The 23,807-nt window shown below is 40.4% G+C and overlaps 2 protein-coding genes across 4 annotated transcripts in view; one reads left to right on the forward strand and one right to left on the reverse strand.

Moving 5' to 3' along the window:
* Positions 1–2,679, forward strand: part of NAA35 (N-alpha-acetyltransferase 35, NatC auxiliary subunit) — a 28,388-nt gene extending 25,709 nt beyond the window's left edge. Inside the window, exons 21-22 of the mRNA XM_060235438.1 lie at positions 192–272; positions 2,347–2,679. Of these exons, the coding sequence (XP_060091421.1) occupies positions 192–272; positions 2,347–2,406 (141 nt within the window). The 3' untranslated portion in view covers positions 2,407–2,679. The remainder of the gene's footprint in view (positions 1–191; positions 273–2,346) is intronic.
* The window catches only part of GOLM1 (golgi membrane protein 1), a 44,789-nt gene continuing 23,328 nt past the window's right edge, over positions 2,347–23,807 (reverse strand). For all 3 annotated transcript variants that reach the window (XM_060235439.1, XM_060235440.1, XM_060235441.1), the window contains exons 5-9: positions 21,874–21,976; positions 20,486–20,612; positions 14,099–14,276; positions 10,426–10,752; positions 2,347–4,883 (exon numbers count right to left, since the gene is read on the reverse strand). In XM_060235439.1, the coding sequence (XP_060091422.1) occupies positions 4,717–4,883; positions 10,426–10,752; positions 14,099–14,276; positions 20,486–20,612; positions 21,874–21,976 (902 nt within the window). In that variant the 3' untranslated portion in view covers positions 2,347–4,716. The remainder of the gene's footprint in view (positions 4,884–10,425; positions 10,753–14,098; positions 14,277–20,485; positions 20,613–21,873; positions 21,977–23,807) is intronic.

Raw genomic sequence — 23,807 nt, forward strand, 5'->3', positions numbered from 1 at the left:
GAGATTGAGAGAGATTACTTGGGGGACGGATTGAAGCCCTGCATGGTCCGGATGTGTCTTGTGGGCTGCACGTTTCACACCCCTGATTTAATATGTAAAAAACAAAAACAGTTTTGAAGTAAGCATTAACTGTTATTGATCCTAGTATTTTCTGGCTGCAAATTATGTGAAATTTAAATATTTCTATTTAGGTCAGTCGAATTCTTAAAGTTGCTAAACCCAATATTGTGGTCATGAAGTTGCTGGCAGGAGGTCACAAAAAGGAGTCTAAAGTAAGTAAATCATAATTAAACATAATTTTGAAAACCTATTAATGAAACATGTAGATAGTGGCCTATATTCTACCACTCCCCTCAGCAAAATTTGAAGTTGTTTATCCTAAAGATCCTTCCTTTTACTGTTCTTCTGGTCAAAGAGCCACTTCAGTTGGAGAAAAGTTCCTTAGACTGGAGGAAGGCTTCAAATTGTACTGAGTGGAGGGGTAAGCATTACAGGCCCCAGAACAAATCTGTTATAAGGAGGGTCATGCCTGATGGGTGAATTTTAATTGATACGTACAGTATTTAGTTAATCCTGAATATAACCCCCTTTAAAAAGTATATGTTCAAAGTTCGGTGTAGTGGTTCAGTGTGCAGATTCTTATCTGGGAAAACTGGGTTTCTTTCCCCACTCCTCCATTTGCAGCTGCTGGAATGGCCTTGGGTCAGCCTTAGCTCTAGCAGAGGTTGTCCTTGAAAGAGCCCTCTCAGCCCCACCCAACTCACAGGGTGTCTGTTGTGGAGGGAGAAGGTATAGGAGATTGTAAGCCACTCTGAGTCTCTGATTCAGAGAGAGGAATGGGGTATAAATCTGCAGTCGTCTTCTTACTGGAAATATGATTCCTTTTTTTTTTGATGGCACACCTGTGAAAAAACCTGGTCTTGCATTTGATTATATAGTGTAACTAGTATATCAATTAAAATGGCAAATGCCAAATGACCTTTGGTGATACTACACCATAATAATCTGTTAGGCACATTAGCAGCCTACTGACACCCTCTTGCATTTTGAATTGCAGCTTTAAATATATTATCATAAAAATACAACACAATCTTGAGTCATCTTTGGAGAAATCTTAATACATTGAGAGGGGGAGGAGTTGGTGATGCTAGCTAGATATAAGAAACATAGTAGTTGCAGAATAAGATTATCAATATGTCTTGCATATACTTTAGAGCAGGGGTGTCAAACTCATTTTTTATGGGAGCTGAATCTGACATAAATGAGACCTCATCAGGCCAGGCCATGTATCATAGCTCTCACAAGAGTTGTTCTTGAAAGGATAGCTTCTGTGAGAGCTCTCTCAGCCCCACCTACCTCACAAGGGTGTCTGTTGTGGGGGAAGAAGATTGTAAGCTGCTCTGAGACTCTGATTCAAAGAGAATGGCTGGGTATGAATCTACAGTCTTCTTCATAAAATGTAATGCCAGGTAGACCCAACTTTATAAAGGGCACAAACACAGTTTTTTTTAAATAAAATTAAAATAAAACATTAATAGAACATTAGCTCTCATTAGTTTTAAAGGTGCTTTCTTTGTATCTCTCTCATGGGATCCAAAGGAAATTGGACAAAGGAAGCTCTGGCTCTTTCCTTCTTTCCCCAGGGGACCAGGATAGAGCAGAACCTCAGCCAACAGAAGGAAGAGAGGCTTTAGCTCTGTTGTGCAATTGAGAGAGCCTGGTAAAGCAAGCTCCCCCCCCCTTCCTCCTCAAGGGAGGAGCCTCAGCCAATGGAGAAAATAGGGGGTTTGCTCTGTAGCTCCTCTGTGATTCAGCAAGCCTGGCAAAACAAGAGAGAGGGAGAAGGTAGCAGTTGCTTGGGGGCCTAATCCATTCCCCAGGCCGCATGTTTGACACTTCTGCCTTACAGCCATTTCATGTAACATTCCAGTTTTCTATTGTTACTGATCCATGTTCATGGCAGAACAACTATGCTTCACTCTGTAATAATTCTCTGTGTAAATGCCATGTGTATGGGGGGGGAGAGAAACACAGCCAATGTCTGTTAGCTCCTAACATTCATTTTGCTAGAAGTGGAAATGAAAATTCTCTGCTACATTATCACTGGTAGCTATATCTAGCTATAGTGTCTGCTCTGAGAAGGCTGTGTCTGATACAGCAGATCTGAATTTTGCATAGTTTTACAGCACATGATATAAGCTAGTTTAGCCTGCTGCAGTTTATATTCAGGGCATTTTCTTTGCTTTCTCCTTTAAAAAAACTTGTCTAATTCCAACTGACTCTCTAAAATTAACTACAGCACAGAAGTTATCTAGTTGTACAATAAATTCTTTTTAATTTTTTTAGGTTCCTCCAGAATTTGACTTCTCTCCTCACAGATATTTCCCAGTAGTAAAACTTGTTTGAAAAAAGAGGAAATGTTCTGTGACTTGTGCAACCAAGAGCTGCCTCTGGTATGCTTTTACATACTATGCTCGGAAGGGACATGGTGTTCTTGGACAAAAGTACAGTTGTTGAAAAATCTGTACTCTGACTTCTTTACATAGTCTGAGTGACAACTGCTGTTTTCAAGTGTTTTGTACAATGTTATTCTTCTGGAAATGGTTTTATCAACTACATTGTTGAAGCATTGTGCATTGTTTGATTTTATTACAGACTTATAAATAATTTTTATGAATTTGTATTGAACATCTGTAAACATTTCATAACACACTTGACACTTTAAGAGAATAGGTTATTAAGGGAGCAGTTATGTTTGATCCACAAAAAGTTGAACTCCAAACAAAACAAATCCTGAAAAATTCTGGTGCTGCGTATTTTTAACTTTTTGAATGTTGGTTAGCTTAGAAGTTCAATATTTTCCACTTTCTCAGTTTTTACAGAATCAATACTTAACAAGTAGAAGGTGAACCCCTTTGATTTGTTTTAGCTTCAGGTTTCCACACATTACTTTTTACCCAAGATTTCTTATTCTATGCCCAGGAACTCATTTAAAAGTGTTCTCATTTAAAAACCTACTTTATATGGGCACGAATGTTTCTTAAAGAGTAGGATTTGGATTATTTTTTCTTAACAGAGTTATGGCTATACCATTAAAGAGGCCCAGGTCTTCTATTATAAATTCTTATATTCTTTAAAATTCTCATGCATTTAGTGATATCTAAAATAGAACTCTGCTATGGGCAGAATTCTATATATGGCACAAACACGTATATTAATTTAAGAATAACTGATATGACATACTTTACAGGATAGTGTACTGCTTCCAGTTTACCTGATTACAGTTCCTTATTAGATATGGCATATTGTTAACAAGGGTGGAAAAGTTTTATAAGCCCTCTAAACTGATCATAGTTCTTATTCCCAGAAACCTTTCATATTGACACAAACACAAGGCTCAGTTTTATTAAAAGTAATCAAAAATCAAGCCAATATTTTGTACAGAAATGAAAATTTACAGTCAACTTTAAAAAAATATTACAATAAGTAATCCTTCCTTGTGGCAATACATGGTACTCATTACACCTCAGTTACCCTTAGCTTTAAGACACTACTGTGACCAGTAAGATTATGGTCATATGCTCAACAACTGAAAAGTACTTATGAGCAATATTAGTACCAATTTTAATACCATGCCATTTTTCCAGTCTGGTACAGTACTACAGCTTGTGGAAGGATTGCCAGTTTAGTCTACTCAGTGGATCATAAGTAGATGGTCAGCTAGCTGCATACCAAAGATCATGTCAGGATAAAAAAATCCACTTTAGTGAAGTGTAAAACATTAGGGCATAGTTGAAAAGAGAATTTAAGAGAATATATTTGCAGCCCAATCCATATTTACTTAGAAGTAAGTCTCCAATCCATATTTATTTAGAAGTCCCTATGATTCCAGTTGAATTTATCAAAGCAGATATGAGTGTAAATTTATAAAACAATCTGCCTGAATTTACTATTATGAACAGAAAAGTAGCAAACAAATTGGTTATTCAAAGAACTTAGGTTGTAGGAAGAGGCATTAGCAGTATTTCTAAAGCTAAATGTCACCTATGAACTTTAACTAACAACTTCCAGGCAGGGTTTTGTTTTCTAGAAAGAAAACCAGAATAAGTTTCTGAAGACTAACTACAGACAACTTCCTTCCTCCTGAAATGTTATAATGGCACAATTTGTGTGTAATACCAGTATATTATTACTGTTTTCTTTTTTAAAATCAGGGTTAAGTTCTTAGAGTAACAAATGATTTAAACAAATCCTAGCAGTGAGATTCCAGTTGGGCTTTTCAAGCTTTGAAGAGCAGTTGGTTTCACCTGTTTTTGCATTGTCACATGCTGACCTCTTTCTTCACAGCTTCTGTTGACTTTCCAGTAATTTTGCATATGGGCTATTCAGGATACTGAAATGAAAGAGGAACTTTAATGTAATCCTAATTGTATTGAGAGTTTGAATGACAGTATATCTGTAAGAATATTTATATGCAGACCAGCAATGCCTTGTAGGGTTACGCAAAATCCATTTTAACAATTGTGATGAAGAACTTTTTCTTCCCACAAAAGTACGTCAGCAAGTAGTATCTAGTTTTTCTTTGCTGTAAAAGCAGCAATCTGATTTCACTTTGAATGAAATGAATATTTAAGAAGTTGTTGCATTACTCCAACAGGATCGATCAAGCAAATTCTCTGCAGAGGTATTTCTGGAATTCCTTCAGTGAACAAGTGCTTAAAACAATGCAGAAACAACAGAAAGATTGGAAGGTTTACCATTCAAATTATGTTGATGTTCAACAAGGGCAGCTTGTTTATCTGTTTCAGACTCTGCCTCATTCACATCCAAATTATAGTCTGTGCCTTTGTCACCCTGTCTTGCTGTCTTGCTTCTTAGTTCACCTGCAAAGATAAGTGCACACCAAACCTATGCATATCTATATTATGAACTGAAGAGGAAAACAGTTTACTGCAACAGTATTCTACAATTTTAACCCTCATTCACTTTCACAACAATTCACATAAAGAGGGTTAAAATGTGAGCATTATCTTGATGTTTTTAGTTTTTCTTTGAAACAAAATAATTTTTTGGACAAAACACTTAAGACTTCTTTAAAGTACAGGTGTACACATTATTTAGTTGCCGCATCCCATTCCTATAAATTCTGTCAATTTTATTTAACTGCTTCATCTATAAAATATGCCTGTTCTTTCTAATGGTCATTGATCATTCTTCTCTATACCAGGAAGCAGATTACTAAAGCTACTCCTCCTCCTACCCTCAACTGGAAAATGTTGCAGGTTTCAGTATCTGACTCACTGTTCCAATATCAAGTGGTTCCTTGTTTAAAGCCAGGGAGACACTATAAGTGACATGGCTTTTCTAGGAAACTTATTTTAAAAATTCTGATTCAAATTTAAATACATATTTTAAAATAATTTAAATGTTTAAATAACATTAGGAAAAGAAAGCAAATATACCATATACAAACCAAGACTATGTCTATGCTTCATATATGCCATTATAACATTTAGCCCATCTGATATGACTGATTTACATCACAACATCCCTGACAACTATAAACAAAACTGACTACAGTTGACATTGTCTCTACCTCATACTTTTTATTAGTTTTAAACAGATTACCAAGATAAAAAGAACTAGTCCACATGAACATGGCTGCAAAAATCAACCGAGCTTGCATAAATTTCATGTTTACTTAATCTGCCCCACATCACTGCTGATGGCAGAGTGCTAGTTTGTCACATAACCCCCATGAAAGGCAGCAAGAAACAAATGTTCCTATAAAATATCCTTTCATATCATTTTGGACAAATTTTAAGGCAAGCTAGGGGAGGGGCTGTGGCTCAGTGGTAAAGCATCTGCTATGAATTCAGACGGTCCCAGCTTCAATTCCCCAAGCATCTCTAATTAAAAGGATGGGTAGGAGATGTGAAAGACCTCTGACTGGTACCCAGAGCAGGGGTCCCTGGGCCATGGACAGGTACCACTCTGTGGTGTGTTGGCAACTGGGCCGCATAGCCCTACTGCCCTGCCCCCACTGCAGTAAAGTGCAGCCATGCCGCCCTGCCTGCCTCCGCAGCGCCACCTCCTTCCTCTGTCTGTACAAGGTTAAGGCCGGGGAAGGTGGTGGTGAAGCGACCCCTTCTCCCCCCCCCCCCACCAATCACCTGATTGGCGGGGAAGCAGCAGCGCAAGCGACTGGCTAAAAAAGCCACACTGCTGTGGGACCATACAGCACCATGGAATAGTTTTTAAATGTTAATTGTATTAATGTTTTATAGATTTTATTGACTTATTGTTTTAAATTGTGTAAACGACTGTTGTAAGCCACCCTGAGTCTGCTTGCGGAGAGGCCGGGATAAAAGTCTAATGTAAATAAATAAATGCCCTTGCCTCCTTCCCACTTCCTTCCCACGCCCAGGAAGGTGTGGGAAGGAGGCAAAGGCAGCATGGCTTTTTCAGCCAGTTGCTTGTGCTGCTGCGGCTATTTTCCCACCATCGGTGATCAGCGGGGTGGGAGGGGTCGGCCTTTAAAGAGCCAGGGAGGTGCTTCACCACCACCTTCCCCGGCCTTAAACTTGTACAAATGGAGTGGGGGAGAGGTGACGCCGGGGGGGGGGGGTCGAGGGAGGCTGAATTCTGTGCTCCCATCCTGCCCGCCCTAAGGCCACGGTGGGCGGCCCGGCCCTGGGGCCAAAAAGGTTGGGGACCACTGCCCTAGAGAGTCACTACCAGTCTGGGTAAACAATACTGACATAACCAAGAGCATAAGGGAACTTCATATGATCCACCACATGTTATAGCACCCTACCTGAAAAAAGCTGCTAACAAACGCTTTCATGAATAGCATGCAGTATAGTAATCTATACTGAAGCAGTAATATCTTGTTGCACATATTAGTACAACTCTCTTCATTCACCACTTATTCTTGAACAGTGCTGGGATAAAGACTGAGTAGCCTAATCCAATTAATCATGGAACATTTCTGCACTGGGATTAACACATTGGTTCTAAGCTTCTAGACTTGCTGGTTGAAGCAGCATCATTCATGGCAGGAAGTTATAGGACATAATGAACAATGAGCTACCACTAGCTTGGCAATAGGCTATATATATATATCCCTAAGCCTTGTTTGAGGAGTAACAGAAATATGCTTCAACATAGGATTTATCATCCTATGCCAATGCAGCATAGTCTCCTACTAACACAGTGCAATTCAGTTCTAGATGTTTTAACAAGCTTCTGCCAAGAAAACCAAAGTGAGAACACTTTGTTTACAAAGTGAAGTAAATGATAGTTACCCAAGAATGACTTTAGAGAATTAAAGCAGGCTTTTTCTTTTCCAGCATTCTGTTTCCAGGGATGGCTAGACAAACCCCTGTAGTTAAGTAAACCCCTGTTCTCCACCTCAGCTACTCAGATATACTGCCTTTGAACATGAATGTTTTATTTAGCTATCTAGTCTAATACCTGTTTATACACCAGTCCCTCCTTACATTTATTTGATACAGCCTATACTTTTAAAGCAGTGGCTATTATATAGGGATTTTGCTTCTACCAGAGCTCTGCACATATTTTCCCAGACAACGCTTTTCAAAATCTGAGAACCTAAAGAAGTTTACTTCAAAATGGTAAAAAATTAATGCTTGTGTTTTATACTCTTACTGTTAACTTAATATTGTAAGCAGGAGTTGGCTTGTTTGGCACTGAATATCATACCTAAAATACCTCAAAGCGAATGTGAATAACAATTTGTGTATCATTTCCATGAACATGGTAAATGCCAAGCTATAGGTGACAGATTTGGTGTACTTAACAGTTGCTCCTACAAGTATGGCTAATAGTATTTTTTGATTGCATGAGGACTCCCCCCCCCCGCCTTTGTAATATTTATTCTTTGAATCGTGTCAGGTGCTTGTGGGGGGGGGGGGGATGGAGATCGAAAAAGAAAGCACAAGGCTCACGGCTCCAGCACACTGCAAGATTTATAGAGTGGAAAAACAGTTGCAAATAAATCACATTTGACTCGCAACACAGTTGCAATAGCAAAACATAAACCTGAAACAATGAAAACTGACTCGAGACAATGCAGCAGTTTCACGTAGGCTGCATCCTGGTCGTTCTTAAAAGAGTCCAAGCTCAAATTTCTCCAGCAGCCATGCGAATGAAACTTCTTGAACTGCATGTCTTGAGCAATGAAAGGTGAGTCCCAGAAAGAGATAAGTGCAACTGTGGACCGGTAAACGAAGACCATTTCCCAGATGACGCTTTGTCAGGCACTAGTCCGTCAGGCAGGGGGGGACCCTCTTGCAAAAGAAAATGTATGATTTATCATTTATGATTTGCAACTTAAGTGCCAAAGCGGCTTGAGTATATAAACTTTAAAAACAATAGTTGCACAGAATGAGCTTACCATACATAGCAATCACCGTTGCTCATCAAATCAGTCAAAGTGCTGGCACTGCCGGAAGCCCAGAAAGAGCTCCTGGGAGCATTCACAATCTCAAAGAGCTAATGAGCATCACCTGTATCCATACCAATCACGTTGCATTAAAATAAAGTCATTTCACATGCAAAAAATGCCTCCAATTAAAAACACAATTTTAGCAAAACTTTATTGTATGAGAATTTTATTATTAAAAAACAAAAATGAGGACCAAAATTTCATGCAAGAAAACATGCCAAATCCAAACTATTATTAAGACCTTCAGGTGCTACAGCCCCTAGTTTGTCCAGAATGATTCCTCTTTCAAGAGAACCTTCCGTGCAGTCAAACCATCCAAATGATCAGGCACCTTATAGATAGCACAAAAACGGAAATCATCTGTGCTATGTCTGGCTGACTGGAAATGATTAACAAGTGCAGCATCTTGGACCAACAAATGAACCCTCGATTTGTGCTCCAACACATGGGTCCTGATGGTGCTGCCACATAGTACACCACCTGCCGCGATTGACACGTGGTGAATGATTTTAACACAACCCCTAACAAACTCCTTAAGTTGCATGGATTGGGGGCAAAGCGAACATCTCCCGCATTTGAAATGTCCCCTAGGGGTTCTGTCGTATGCCAGAGCCATCTCTGGGTAACTGAGCCTTGATAAGTTGGTTTCTGATGCTACTAGTCCTACGAAAACCTACGAGCGGGATTTGTTCACACCCAGCAATGTCCGATACTAAATGCCAGTGTTTACGCACTATTCTGTTAATGCATTCTGACATTGGGGTATAATCAATGGCCCACCTAAGCCTATTCTTATTGGAATCTCGAGCCTGGCCCAGGTGTCTCTGAACCAAGCTCTTTCGATCTCTATCCTCCATATTACTGCCTGATGGATAACATCAGTAGGGTACCCCCTCTTAAACTCCACGGCCATCCTCTCACGCTTCCTAGCATAATCTTGACTGTTTTGTGGCAATCCATTTGATTCTCAAAAATTGCCCAAATGGTAAATTACAACGTAAGTGCCTGGGATTAAATGAACGAAAGGTATGAAATTCTGTCTGTTACTTTTCTAAATGGTTTTGCGGCCAAGCACCCAGCTAGGGGCTGTAGCACCTGAAGGTCTTAAATTTTGGTCTGTATTTTTTATTTTTTTAAATAAAATTCTAATACAATAAAGTTTTGCTAAAACTGTGTTTTTAATTGAATTAGAGGCATTTTTTGCATGTGAAATGACTTCATTTTAATGCAACGTGATTGGTATGGATACAGGTGATGCTCATTAGCTCTTTGAGATTGTGAATGCTCCCAGGAGCTCTTTCTGGGCTTCCGGCAGCGCCAGCACTTTAACTGACTCGATGAGCAACAGTGATTGTTATGTATGGTAAGCTTATTCTGTGCAACTATTGTTTTTAAAGTTTATATTCTCAAGCCGCTTTGGCACTTAAGTTGCAAATCATAAATGATAAATCATACATTTCCTTTTGCAAGAGGGTCCCCCCCCCCCCCCGACGGACTAGTGCCTGACGAAGCAGTCATCTGGGAAATGGTCTTCGTTTACCGGTCCACAGTTGCACTTCTTATCTCTTTCTGGGACTCACCTTTCATTGCTCATGACATGCAGCCCAAGAAGTTTCATTCGCATGGCTGCTGGAGAAATTTGAGTTTGGACTCTTTAAGAACTAACGACCAGGACGCAACCTATGCGAAACTGCTGCACTCTGTCTCGAGTCAGTTTTCATTGTTTCAAGTTTATGTTTTGCTATTGCAACTGTGTTGTAAGTCAAATGTGATTTGCAACTGTTTTTCCACTCTATAAATCTTGCAGTGTGTTGGAGCCGTGAGCCTGGTGCTTTCTTTTTCGGTGTCTTCGTGCACAGCTTCCTCTTTGTTTTTGCTTTGAGGGGAGAGATGGCATAGAAATATCTAAACAATAAAATCTGAATCAGTACTTGGAAACTGAGCTTTATACTAACCATCCTTACTGATCTCCTGGTCATCCTGTTGCAGATCATCATTTAACAGTTGCTCTCGTTCAACTTCTTCATCATCTGTATTTGCCTGATTGGTATCATGATGTCTTATAAGTCCTGTCCATATGCCATTCTGCCTTTCTACTACAACCTCACCCAGTGTATTTCTAATATCCTCATAAGGATTCTGTTCTATGCCAGGTTCTGGATGCAGTTCCTTGTTACTTCTACTAGGCTTAACAAATACTGGTGGATGGTCCTCGTCTGCAGGATGCTTTTCTTCCTCTTCTGGGGGCTCTTCTTTATTTATGGTAACAAAATCATCATTTCCTTATGCAAATGAGTGCAAAATCACAATTAGTACATAACTTTTTTGAACACAGCAAAATTACATATGTCTAATCATTACCTCACAAAATTGCAACTTCAAAACATTTAATAAGAAAACCTGAAGATTCTAAGGAATAAGCTTTGCAGTTCATTCATTATAAAAAAGGGTGTTTGTAAAAGCTAGCACTGTGTAGTGGTTAGGACAGAGGTGTCAAACATACAGCCTGCAGGCTGGAAGCACCCCATCCAGGGCTCTTATCCGGCCTATAAGCAATAGGTCCAAGGAAAGGAAGGAGAAGACTGCTAGGGGGCAAGCAAGCATATGCAATGAAGTGTGTATGGTTGAAGTTGTCAAGAAATAGGAAATGGCTAGATGGTGAGACTAAGAGGCTTAGGTAAAACCATGGGAGGGGAAATACTAGGGGAGAAAGAGAAGACTGCTAGGGGATGAGCAAGCACATACGATGAGGTGTGTATGGTTTAAGCTGTCAAGAAATAGGAAATGACTAGGAGGTGAGGCTAAGAGGCTGAGGTAAAACCATGGGATGGGGAATGGCAGTGAAGGCAAAGAAAAGAGGAGGGGTGTTTTTTCCTTTCCCACCTCCTCCAACCATAACTCAGCAAAGATTGGCAAAGCCACTACATGCCAGTGTTGCCACCACCATAGCAACCACCCTCATGTTTTCTCAAACGGCAACTGTAGAGAACCGAAAGGCATTGCTAGCATTTACTGGCATATACAATGTTAGAAGATGAGCAAGTGAATGAGCCTGAGATGGTATAGTTGTTAAGTCCACTGATTGTGTTGTCTCGACGTATGTAAAGAAAGGAGAGGAGTCACAACCACAAAAACCAAAGTGCAGAGCAGAACAAGAAACTGACAATAAGTGCAAAAGACAAATTGCTAATAAAGAGAATACTGAAATGTGTCCTTTTGTAATTTTTCACTAATATGATATTATATTACCACAAACATTTTCCTACATGAGAAAAATAGTTGCAATTTAATTGGAACTTGATTTGTGAAAATCTCATACCTTGAATAAAACTTTGTTGGTCTTACAGGGGCCACTGGACTAAAATTTTCTTCTGCTGCTTCAGACTGACATGGCTACCCACCTGAATATACTGTCTACTAGTGATTTGTTTCTCCCAGTTCTCAGTGCAGCTCTCATTTAACTTTCTAATACTGTAGGGTTCTTCTTGGAAGAAATCTCTCATCCTTCCATCTTTTTTGTATAATTCTTCAGTTACTATTCCTTGTATAATTCACAGTGTGTGGTTTCAGTTTACTCTTCTTTACTTTGTCTTGTTCAGTTAATGTATTTTCATATTGATCTTTTAGAATGCCTAACCATGCTTTAAATTTCCTTTTCAAGTCTGGGATCTTATGGAACAGATCTCTTGTTCTTTGTTTTTCGTTGTTCTCTATGAGTCTCTGGCCTGCTGCACTTAGGCTTTTGATTCTGTTTCTGTCACCTTTTATTTTTGCTTCTCATCTATCGTTAGCAATTTTAAGTGTTTCATCAGTCATCCACTGAGGTCTTTTCTTCTGTCTACAGAAAGAGTCTTTGCATATTCTTTCTTAAAAATATCTTGTTGCAACCCATCATTCTTTTGGTTCACATTCACTTGAACTTAATAATGCAAACCTGTTCTTTACATGGTCTTTAAACTCTTCAGGAATGTTGCTTAGATTGTATTTTGGCATCATGACTGTCTTGGTGTTTTTCTTCAGCTGTATTCTAATTTTCAATAATAATAATTCATTATTTGTGCCACAATCAGCTCCCAGTCTTGTTTTAGCAAAGAAAAAGAGCTTCTGCTTCCTGTTTATGTAATCTAGCTGATTTTATATTGGCTGCCTGGTGATGTCTATATACAACTGCCTGCTTGATTGCCTGAAACATGTATTTACAATGAATATGCTGCTGTCTTCACAGAATCCTCTGAGTCTCTTGCTTCATTTTGTGCTCCTAGCCCAAATCTTCCAACAATATTTGATTCTGCTTTGTTTTCTACATTTGTGTTCCAGTCACCTATGATTATCAGCTGATTATCAGCACATCTTGTTTAGGAGTGTGATCAGTTTCTTCCCGGACACTTGCATAAAAGCTTTCAAATTTTTGCTCATTAGCATCTGTAGTTGGGGCATAAACTTGAACGATGGTTATATTGATAGACTTTCAATGAAATCTGATTGATATTATTTGGTCAGACTTTGCATTATAGCCCCTGACAGCCCATGCTATATCTCTCGCCTCACTACTGGAGCAACTCCATTTCTTCTGTGTTTGTCATTCCCCGAGTAAAACACTTCGTAGTTTTCTGATTGAAAATGTCCTCATCCAGTCCACTCTTAGTTCGCTCCCTCCCAGGATTGCAAATTTGAAATGTTCTGTTTCTTGTTTTAAAATTTTTAGCTTATCTTGATTCATACTTTTCACTTTCCATGTTCCTATCATACACACTGAACAGCTTCAGACTTTTCATTTGCATCCACTGACATCAACAACTGAATGTCCTTTCAGTTTTAGTCCAGCTGCATCATTAGGAATAATGCTAGTTGTCATTGTCCTCAACTCTTCCCCAATAGCTGATTGAGTGCCATCTGACCTGGGGGCTCCATCTTCCAGCACTGTATCTTTTTTTATTTTGTCTCATTATAGGGTTTTCAAGATAAAAGTTGGTCAGAAGTGGCTTTCCATTGCCTGCTTCTCCACAATATTAGCCCAGATTAGCTGAAGTGGCAATGCCACCAGTTTCACCTTCCACTGCTGCTGCTTCCCAGTAGCTACCTTTTGAGGGTTCCTTCACCCCTACCAGCATTAGAACTTTATATTTTCGTCTGCTGATGTGGCCATTGATCCCTGGATCTTAATCTGGTGCCTCAGCTGTCACCATTCTGCCTTGAATGACTCTGCTAGGAGTTTAAATCCCTTAAAGTATTGCTCTCCGCTTTGCTGACACACAAACACAAGCCCCCTCACCATATTAAGATGTGTTTTCAAGAGGGAGGTCACAAATAGGTGGACTCCACTAAATGAACTGAACACTAAATGAACGTTCAGAAGTCACAACCTTTGAAGGAAGCAAGATTGTACTAGAGAAAAGTTAGGGATCTTTATTTAGGTATTTAAAAATTGACATGCTTGTATGCACTGCTGAAATGTGTTCTTCTTACACTGAAAGAGGTTCATGAACTATGAACATTTTCCTACATGGGAAAAGTGGTTGCTATTTATTTGAAACCTGATTTGTGAAATGTAGCACATTCTATGTTAGAGCAGCTGAGCATTTTATTACTACCAATTTTAGCTGAATAGCATATTGCTACCAATCTTACCTTTGTCTTTGTGATAATCCAGTTCTCCTACATTTTGAATGAAGGGTGTTGGCTTTGGTGTCTCTAAAGCAACTGAGTTTTCAGTTATTTTTTGTTTTTCTTCAGGTTCATTTCCTTGTTTTGTCAGGTCATGCTGTTGGAATTCTGGTTGTGCAAATGTTGGTACTGGAATATAAACCTTAAAATAGACATGAAAGGGTAAAGGTAGTCCCCTGTGCAAGCACCAGTCGTTTCTGACTCTGGGGTGATGTTGCATCACGACGTTTTCATGACAGACTTTTTACAGGGTGGTTTGCCATTGCCTTCTCCAGTCATCTACACTTTTTCTCCCAGCAAGCTGGGTAATTTTACCAACCTCGGAAGGATGGAAGGCTGAGTCAACCTTGAGCCAGCTACCTGAACCCAGCTTCCGCCGGGATCGAATTCAGGTCATGAGCAGAGAGCTCGGACTGCAGTACTGCAGCTTTACCACTGCACCTGTATTATTCAACCATCCAAATGCATATTTTTATGCTCAAAATATTTCTGTCTTTGAATATGGACAAGTGATGCAGAGTATACTGCAAAATCAGAACAAAATACATGCTGAAGACAGAAGAGGAGAAAAACTAGATACGCCTCTCATCTATCCCATAACACAAAAAGGTAGCACTTCAAGCAGCTATTTGCATATATTTCACTCCATGCATACACGCTGGGGAGTTACTGACAATAACTGCTCCTCCCTTTGTGTACACAAGCAGGAATGAGGACTATATAGCTATAGCTATAATATGTAAACATAATCATCTGCAATGTAAGGTTATTCCTTATCACTACCACACACTTCCTGCTCAGTTTAAAAGCCATTTTAGGCAGTCCCATGGGGCTCAGTGGGGATTGTGTCGACACAAGTATGCACCGGATAGCTGCCTGTGTATGATGATGATATATTATGGAGAGGGTTTTGTTTTTAAAAGTTTTAACTGAGTGTCCACATTTTTTGCTATTATAAAGATTTTTGTTTTCTGCATGGTCTCCCTAAATATAATGCTATCTTTCATTTCTGCATGACAAGTCTGTTTCTAAGCCTATTAGATAAAAGTTTCCTTTTCTTCACAAAAATTCAAACCATGAATATTTTAAGTTTCTATTTTCCCTCATCTCCCAACTGGCAAAATAATTTAAGATATATGTAAGAATTTTCAGGTACAACTGTTTAGATCCCATGCAAGATTTCTACAGACTGAAGGGCTTGTCCTTTTATTCCATGCCTGCTAGGTTTACTTAGGAGCCTTTTGATTATCAAAAGCTTTCTGGAAGTCTAGGTAAACAACAGCTACTGGGTCACCCTTGTCCACATGTTTGTTCATCTCTCAAAGAACTCTAAAAGGTTAGTGAGACAAGATCCTCCCTTATAGAATCCATGCTGATTCTTCCTCAATAGCTCTTGTCCATTAATGTGCTTACTAGGGTTGTCTTTAATAACAGATTTCACCAACTTACCCGGTATTAATGTTAGACTGACGAGCTATAATTTTCTAGATTTCCTCTGGAACCTTTTTAAAGATGGTAGGAGTCCACTGTAAACAACCAAGCCAGGCTGAGGACTTGGATGAGATACTCTTAGAACAGATAACAAAGTTCTTGAAGAGACGGGACATGGGAGATTTCAATTACTCAAATATCTGTTGGAAGTTCAAGTCTGCTAAAAATGAAAGGTTGAACAAAGTCCTGACTTTTCTTGCTGACAACTTCGGTTTCCAAAAAGTGGAGAGGGAAACAAGAAGATCTGCTATCTTGGATTTGAGTCTCACCAGTAGGGAAGAACTGGTTGATGAGGTGGAAGTAGTGGGTACCGTGGGTAGTAGTGACCATTTAATTTTGGAATGTACAGTCTTGGGGAAGGAAAAAGCTGTACTTAGATATATAGGTTGGATCTCAGGAAAACAAATTTTGACAAGCAAAAAAGTTATGCTGGGTAGAATCCTATGGTCAGAAATACTTAAGGAGAAGGGAGTTCAAGAGGGTGGGAGTTTCTTAAAAGCACAATATTGAAGGCACAATCACAGATGATTCCTATGAGAAGGAAAAAATGAGAGGAGCCTAAAGAAGCCATAAACAGCTCTCTAAGGACTCGAGAAATTTAAAAAAAACTCATTTAGGAAATGGAAGCAGGGTCTTATAAACAAGGTTAATATAAACAAATAACCAGTGCTTTAGGTTAGCAAGAGATGCTAAACACAACAAAAAAGGGTTCTTTTCTTAGGTACAAAATAAGAAAATGAGCAAGGACATGGTAGGCCCATTGCAGGAACTGGAAACTGAAATAGCAACAGGTGATGAAGACAGGTCTACTCTTTCTCAGTCTTCTCTTGCAAGAAAAATGGTGCTCAACATGGCAAAAACAGAACACATGACAAGGGAAGGGAGTTGCAGCCTAGGATCAGCACAGGTGTAGTATGTAGACACCTAGTTCCTTTAAATGAAACTAAGTCCTTGGGGCATAAGAACATAAGAGAAGCCATGTTGGATCAGGCCAATGGCCCATCCAGTCCAACACTGTGTCACACTGGCCAAAAAAATTGCAGGTGCCATCAGGAGGTCCATCAGTGGGGCCAGGACCCTAGAAGCCATCCCACTGTTTCCCTCCCAAGCACCAAGAATACGTAGTATCACTACCCCAGACAGAGAGTTCCATCAATACACTGTGGCCACATGAACTGCATCCAAGGGCAATAACAGAACTTGTGGATGTAATTTCTGAGCCTCTGACTATTATCTTTGAGAATTCCTGGAGAATAGGAAAGGTGCCAGAAGACTGCAGGTGGGCAAATGTTGTCCCCATCATCAAGAAGGGGGAAAGGAGGACCGTGGTAACTACCAACCCATCAGCCTGATGTCTATACTTGGAAAGTTTTAGAATAAACAGTCAGTCCTTGAACATTTAGAAAGGACAGCTGTGATTACTAAGAACCAGCATATGTTTCTCAAGATCGTCACATCAGACTAACATGATTTTTCTTTTTTGAAAAAGTTACTACCTTGCTGGGTCAGGGAAATGCTGTGGACATAGTTTATCTTGATTTCAGTAAGGCTTTTGATAATATTCTTGTTAACAAGTTGGTAAAATGTGGTTTGGATCCCATTACTGTTAGATGGATCTATAACTGGTTGACAGATCACATCCAAATAGTGCTTGTGAATAGTTCCTCATCCTCTTGGAGAAGAGTGACAAGTGGAGCGCTTCAAGGATCTGTCCTAGGACCTGTTTTCAACATCTTTATACATGATTTGAATGAAGGAATAGAAGAAATGCTTGTTAAATTTGAAGATGATACTAAATTGGGAGCGGCAGCAAATACAGTAGAAGATAGAGTCAGGATACAGGATGATCTTGACAGGCTGGAAAACTGGACTAAAACAAAATAAATAAACAAATAAAATGTATTTTAACAGGGATAAATGCAAAGTTCTGTATTTAGGTAGGAAAAATCAAATGCATATTTATAGGATGGGAGAGACTTATCTTGGCTGTAATCTGTGCAAAAAGGATTTAGGGGTCTTAGTGGACCATACACTAAACATGAGTCAGCAGTGTGATGCGGTGGTTAAAAAGGCAAATATGATTTTGGGCTGTATCAACAGAAATATAGTGTCCAGGTCACACAAAATGATGGTATCTCTTTGCTCTGCACAATTTAAGGATATAAACAAGCTGCAACATGTCCAGGAGGACAACGACGATGGTGAGGGGCCTTGAAGACCAAGCCCTATGAGGAAAAGCTGAAGGAGCTGGATATGTTTAGCTTGGAGAGGAGACAACTGAGAGGAGATTATGTTAACCATCTTCAAGTACTTGAAAAGCTGTCATATAGAGGATGGTGCAGAGTTGTTTTCTGTTGCCCCAGAATGTTGGATGAGAACCAATGGGCTGAAATTAAATCAAAAGACTTTTCAACTAAACATTAGGAAGAACTTCCAGACAGAGCAGTTCCTTGGTGGAACAGGCTTCCTTGGGATGTGGTAGATTCTCCTTCTTTGGAGATTTTCATAGGCTAGATGGCCATCTGACAGCAATGCTGTTTCTGTGAACTTAAGCAGATCATGAGAAGGAGGGCAGGAAGGGTTGCATGAGTGCTTATTTCTTGTGGTCCTCTCTTACACGCCCAGGGAAATGCTGATTGCCACTTTGGGGTCAGAAAGCAATTTTTCTCCAGACCAGTTTGGCCAAGGATTGTGTTTTGGGGGTTTTTAATTTTACTTTCATTTCGCCTGGAATATTAACCCTGCTGAGTTGACTACATGGATGCATGTGACAGTAACCTCAAAGTTAGACTACTGCAATGCAGTTTACATTGGGTCTATCCTTAAAAACAACCCAGAAACTCCAGCTGGTACAGAATGCTGTAGCTTGATTACTATCAAGAGGTTGGCAGAGTATGCATATAACACCTGTTCTGCAATCAGTCTACTGGTTACCTGTTCCTGGATGCAGTTCAAGGTACTGCCCATCACATACAAAGCAATTTTTGTGGCCTACAACCAACATATCTAAGGAACCACTCTCTCAACATCCCCAATGCAAAGTATGCTAAGGAGCTACCCTGCAAATGGGAAACTTGAGCAGTTGCCTGTACCCAAGCGTTCTCTGTTGTAGCCTCCACTTTTTGGAACAGCCTGAAGAGGTCAGGAAGTCTCTTACATTTCTATCATTCCACAGAATGTGGAAAACACAGTTGTTCAAGGAGACCTTTTTATAAGGGAAATAGGGCCTTAATAAAATGGAATTGTTCAGGAGAATGCTTTTACAAAGGAACAGTGTAGTTTATAGCGCTGGATATTGCATACATTGGGGGCTGGATCTGGCAAAGGAGAAATACAAGAGGAAATTGTCTTAGCATAGCTCCACTTATGAAAGGGATTTAACAGGACCCTGTATAACATCTCCTGCTCCCCTCTGAGTTTGTTCACATATCCAAAAACATATACATGCAAGATTTTGTGCAATGATCTCCTCCCTCTATTATTTTGTTCCTCTTGGATCCATTCTGAGAATGAAGGTGCCAGGTTCACGTTCTGGAAACTAAGGATTAGTTGCATTATCAGAACACAAGCTGGGGGACAATAAATTTGACTTAGCACAAGTAGATAGTGCAGTAAGTCTTGTGTTTCTGCCTGCGCAAGTGGAAATTTTATGCTGGTTCCAAGCTATCACATAGTTTTTGATTTCTGTAATTCAGTTTCTGCATTTCTTATATCATATGCTATTCCCTTTTGCATAGTTTTAAATATGTAATCTGCCTTGAGGTTCATCAAGAAAGGCAGATTACAAATAAAGTAAATGAATAAATAAATAAATAGCAGCCATCCCAGCTGTTTGCATTACACAGAAATTTCCTCCAGCTAATGAAGCTTTGCACAAACTGGTTCTTTTTAGGCCACCAATGAAAGTGTGTGTAGGCAGGCAAAAAGTGTCACTGACATTTTGTATAGATGATGCAGCATCTGCCGTTGGTACTCCTGTACCAGAAGTTCCAAGCTAGTGTTCCAGCTTTGCATGATCAAGTAGAACCAGAACCTAGAGCAATACTGTACTACCATTACAACTACTGTAATACTATTCAGACACCCCTAAGAAACCTCTGCTTATGACAACCATCAACCGGATCTGTGTCCAAGCTCATATGCTTCCTTCCAAATCACATACATGACTGAAGATTTCCTGGTTTGGAAGTCTTCAGTTAAACTCTTAATTTATCATGGCATCCAAATATGGGCACCTGGATAAATTGGAGCTTTCTCCTTCCTCAGAAAATCAGGTTTGTTATGTACAAACAGGTTTGTGATATCTGTATGCAGTGTGAAAGTAAAGAGATAGGGTCTATTGCTTCAGGAGTACAAGCCTGCATTTCAATTGCACCAGTACTAAGACTGCACTGCTAAGGTTTAAGGCAAGCTATTAGACTGGGGTCCTAAACATGCCTGAACAAATGCAGCCCCCTATGTCAAATTGATTAGGCAGCTATTGAATTATATTGTCTTAGCTCATTTAGAAACAATCCAAAATGCATGAATTAGTATAATGTACCTGAGTTTAATTAAAAAAAAACATGTCTCCCAGGAGAGCATTTAAAAACCAATTCAAAGAATAAATTTTCAAGATCCCTCACTTCTCTATTTAGAGCTTCCATCTACATTATGCTTAAGGTAATAGCAACTAGGAGCAGTTATGAGTTCAAAATGTAAAAGGTTCACCAGCCATCACACCCTTCTTAATATGGGCCACCCTCAAACACAGTGGTTAACTCTGGTACAGCATTCTGAATGGCAAGCTGAAATCATCCTGCCCTACCTCGGCTACTATTTGTGTGTAACAATAAACCTTTCAAGGCAAACATTTCTTACCTGATAATGCTTGTCAGACGTGTTTTTTTCTTTACTCTGTGGTATCTCATTTCCTTTTCTTGTAATTTCTTCTAGCCTTTCTTCACACTGTTCTTTCAGTTCCTTCATCTGAATGATGCACTGTGACCTTGAACAAAAGAACAAACTTGTATAAACTGTGACACAGTAAACCATTACATATATATGACCATCTATGTATGGCAGCTTGCCAGATGTCTGAAGGCTTCCCTGTTTTTGCTACTCACCTAAGACTACCCATATGTGAATATCCTTGGGGTGAGGGGAGGTTGGATTTGACTTTGAAGGTTACAAATTGTTTAGCTCATTTTAAATTAGGTACATTTTCTCTCTCTCTCTCTAGGACTAATACTTCTACTTTGCACTCACTTTTACAATTGCGAGGACATAGGAAACACTGGCTGGAAGTATCTATGAACAGTAAGCAACTGTATCAGCCTCCTGTAGGTTTGGGGGGGGGGGGGGGTTGCACATAGGTAGGATTCAGTATCCAAAACAAAAGGCCTACTTCATCAACCCATAAAGCAACATAGCTAAACAGCTGTTGTGGGCCAGCCTGATCCAGCCGGTCTTGACAAGATTTACAGCATTGTCAATGACAAAGAAACAGCAGAGGCAGGCCCCAGCACACAGTTGGATGCTGAGGGGTCACCCCCAGAAGGCAGCACCTTGACAACCTGGGATCCAGATGAGATGTCGCCGGTGGTATTGTTGCCCCAATCTCCTGAGACACCCAAGTGCCAGTGCCAGAGAGCATGGTTGGAATTCTTTAAAAGGAGCTGGAGAATACACCTAACTACCTGATAACACCTGGTTATGACAACTCAGAAGGATCACCTGGGACTAATGAACCAGGCTGACAGCTTACTCAAGAGCCCAACAAGTCTCAGCTGTGAGCCTAGCATAAAAGAGCAAGTGGTGGGTGAGCCAGAGGTGGAAGCAATATGTCATGCTACCGCCACAACCACTGCACTGGAATGTGTTCTCTCCTGAGGTTCCTGGACTGCTTGACTCTAGAACATGACCCTTAGACCTGCTCAACAACCATAACTCTTAGGCTAGCACTTGAATGACTTTTAGACCCTGCAACTTGGCTTTTCAGACAGACTCCTTGGACACTGGTTGAACCCTCTGTATATACAACCTCTGGAATAGGACTTCTGGCTATGATGCACAGGTTGGTGTTTCTACTTGGCTGCATGGACACACCTACCCAGTTTCGCGTGAATCAAGACAATAGCTTACTTGAATTCAAGTTGATTTACAGCATGAATCTATGCTTCAGATTGCAGTAACTACATAGGATTCCACTGTTCGCATTGACAAGTTCAATGCAAGAACTGTGCATATAATACATTGGGAAAACTTACATATCATATGTAAATTTCTTCTGAAGGTTAGTCTGGTTTTTCTGAAAATGATATACATCCAGATGGAGTTTCCCATATTCCTTCTGCAACTCTTTCAAATGTTCTGGGTGAAAATACATTTTGAAAAAAGTAATGCAGGAAATAATAAAAAGGGGAAATATGGACAGGAAATAATAAAGGGAAATAATTATTTTTCACCAAGGGGAGCAATTCTATATCTTAGTATCCCACTTCTGTCCAGCCTGTGTAAAAGCATAATTGGAATACACCAAGATGAATCCAACGAAGACAGGTTCTTTGCAGCGGCCAGGTTGCTATTGGGAGCACATACGGCCAGACTGAGGGAACTGCACTTGCTGCCAATAGTATACCGGATTCGCTACAAAGTGCTGGTTATCACCTTTAAAGCCCTGTATGGCCTAGGACTTGCTTATCTCAGGGACCATTTCTCCCCACACGTTCCCCAGAGGGCATTTAGATCTAGATTTCAAAATCTATTAGCAATGCCCAGGCCGAAGGAGGCCAGATTAAAGACCACTAGAGAGAGGGCCTTCTCGATTGCAGCCCCCTACTGGTGGACATATGAAGCTGCCTTATACTGAATCAGACCCTTGGTCCATCAAAGTCAGTATTGTCTTCTCAGACTGGCAGCGGCTCTCCAGGGTCTCAAGCTGAGGTTTTCACACCTATTTGCCTGGACCCTTTTCTGGAGATGCCAAGGATTGAACCCGGGACCTTCTGCTTTCCAAGCAGATGCTCTACCACTGAGCCACCGTCCCTCACCTATATAGTGGAATCAACTACCAGAGGAAGCGAGGGCCTTGCGGGACCTTGCTCAGTTCCACAAGACCTGTAAGACCATTCTCTTCCAATTGGCTTTCAACTGATGCTGAGCCTTGCATACTGTCACCATTGAAACTATATAACATCTATGAGACTAGCACCAAATTATTTCAACTGTTTTAATTATTGAATGTGTAATTTTATAATATGTACGGATTTTAATTGTTTGTTTAATTGTTTATACTATGAGGCGCCGAGCCTGCTTCGGCGGGGAGGGCATGATGTGAATCAAATAAAGTATAAGATACTATCTAGCCTAGTAATTGCAGAATATCAATATGATAATCCATCTGCCAGACCCCATGCAGTTTAATTTGTTATACAGACCTGTACCACAAGCAGAACACAAGTGCAGTTTATTTTATTTATAGTCCACTTTTTTCACCAAAATTCAACAAAGAGAGAAGGCTTCACTCCCCCTCACTTCCGGCTTCAAAGAGTTAGAAGGTGCACTGGCCACATTGAAGCCGGTAGGGTCCAGCTTTGGCACAGCACGGCTCAATGCACCTCTGAGGAGGAGGGCCAGCCATGGAGCATGGCTGAGTGGCAGCTCTGGGGAGGCGGGGGGCGGCCGTGGGGGGGAGCCAAGACTCGTGCATGGGGGGGCAGGGAGCACACGTGCCCACAGAGAGGCCTCTGAGTGGCTTGGTTTGAAGAGGGATTTAAAGAAACAAATGCCTTCTCCAAGCTGGCCAATGGGGCGGTGGGGCTTCGAGAGCCACACAATAGTTGCGAAAGAACCATCTGTATCTCCCGAGTCATGGTTTGGCCACCCCTGCTCCAGGTGGTAGCTGGAGGTTGCTGGCTTTTACAACTAATCTCCAGGTGGCGGAGGTCAGTTCGCCTGGAGAAAATATCTGCTTTGGAGGGTGGACCCTGTGGCATTATACCCTTCTGAGCATGGGTGCAGAACAGGGTTGCCAACCCCCAGGTGGTGGCTGGAAACCTCCTGGGATTACAATGAACCTCCAGGTGATAAGAGATCAGTTTTCCTGGAGAAGACGGCTGCTTTGGAAGGTGGACTCTGGAGTCATATCTCATTGACGCTCCTCCTCTCCCCCAAACTCAGGCTCCTTCCACCAAATCTCCAG

This window comes from Heteronotia binoei, chromosome 4 (genome assembly GCF_032191835.1).
Source record: "Heteronotia binoei isolate CCM8104 ecotype False Entrance Well chromosome 4, APGP_CSIRO_Hbin_v1, whole genome shotgun sequence".
Taxonomy (NCBI): domain Eukaryota; kingdom Metazoa; phylum Chordata; class Lepidosauria; order Squamata; family Gekkonidae; genus Heteronotia; species Heteronotia binoei.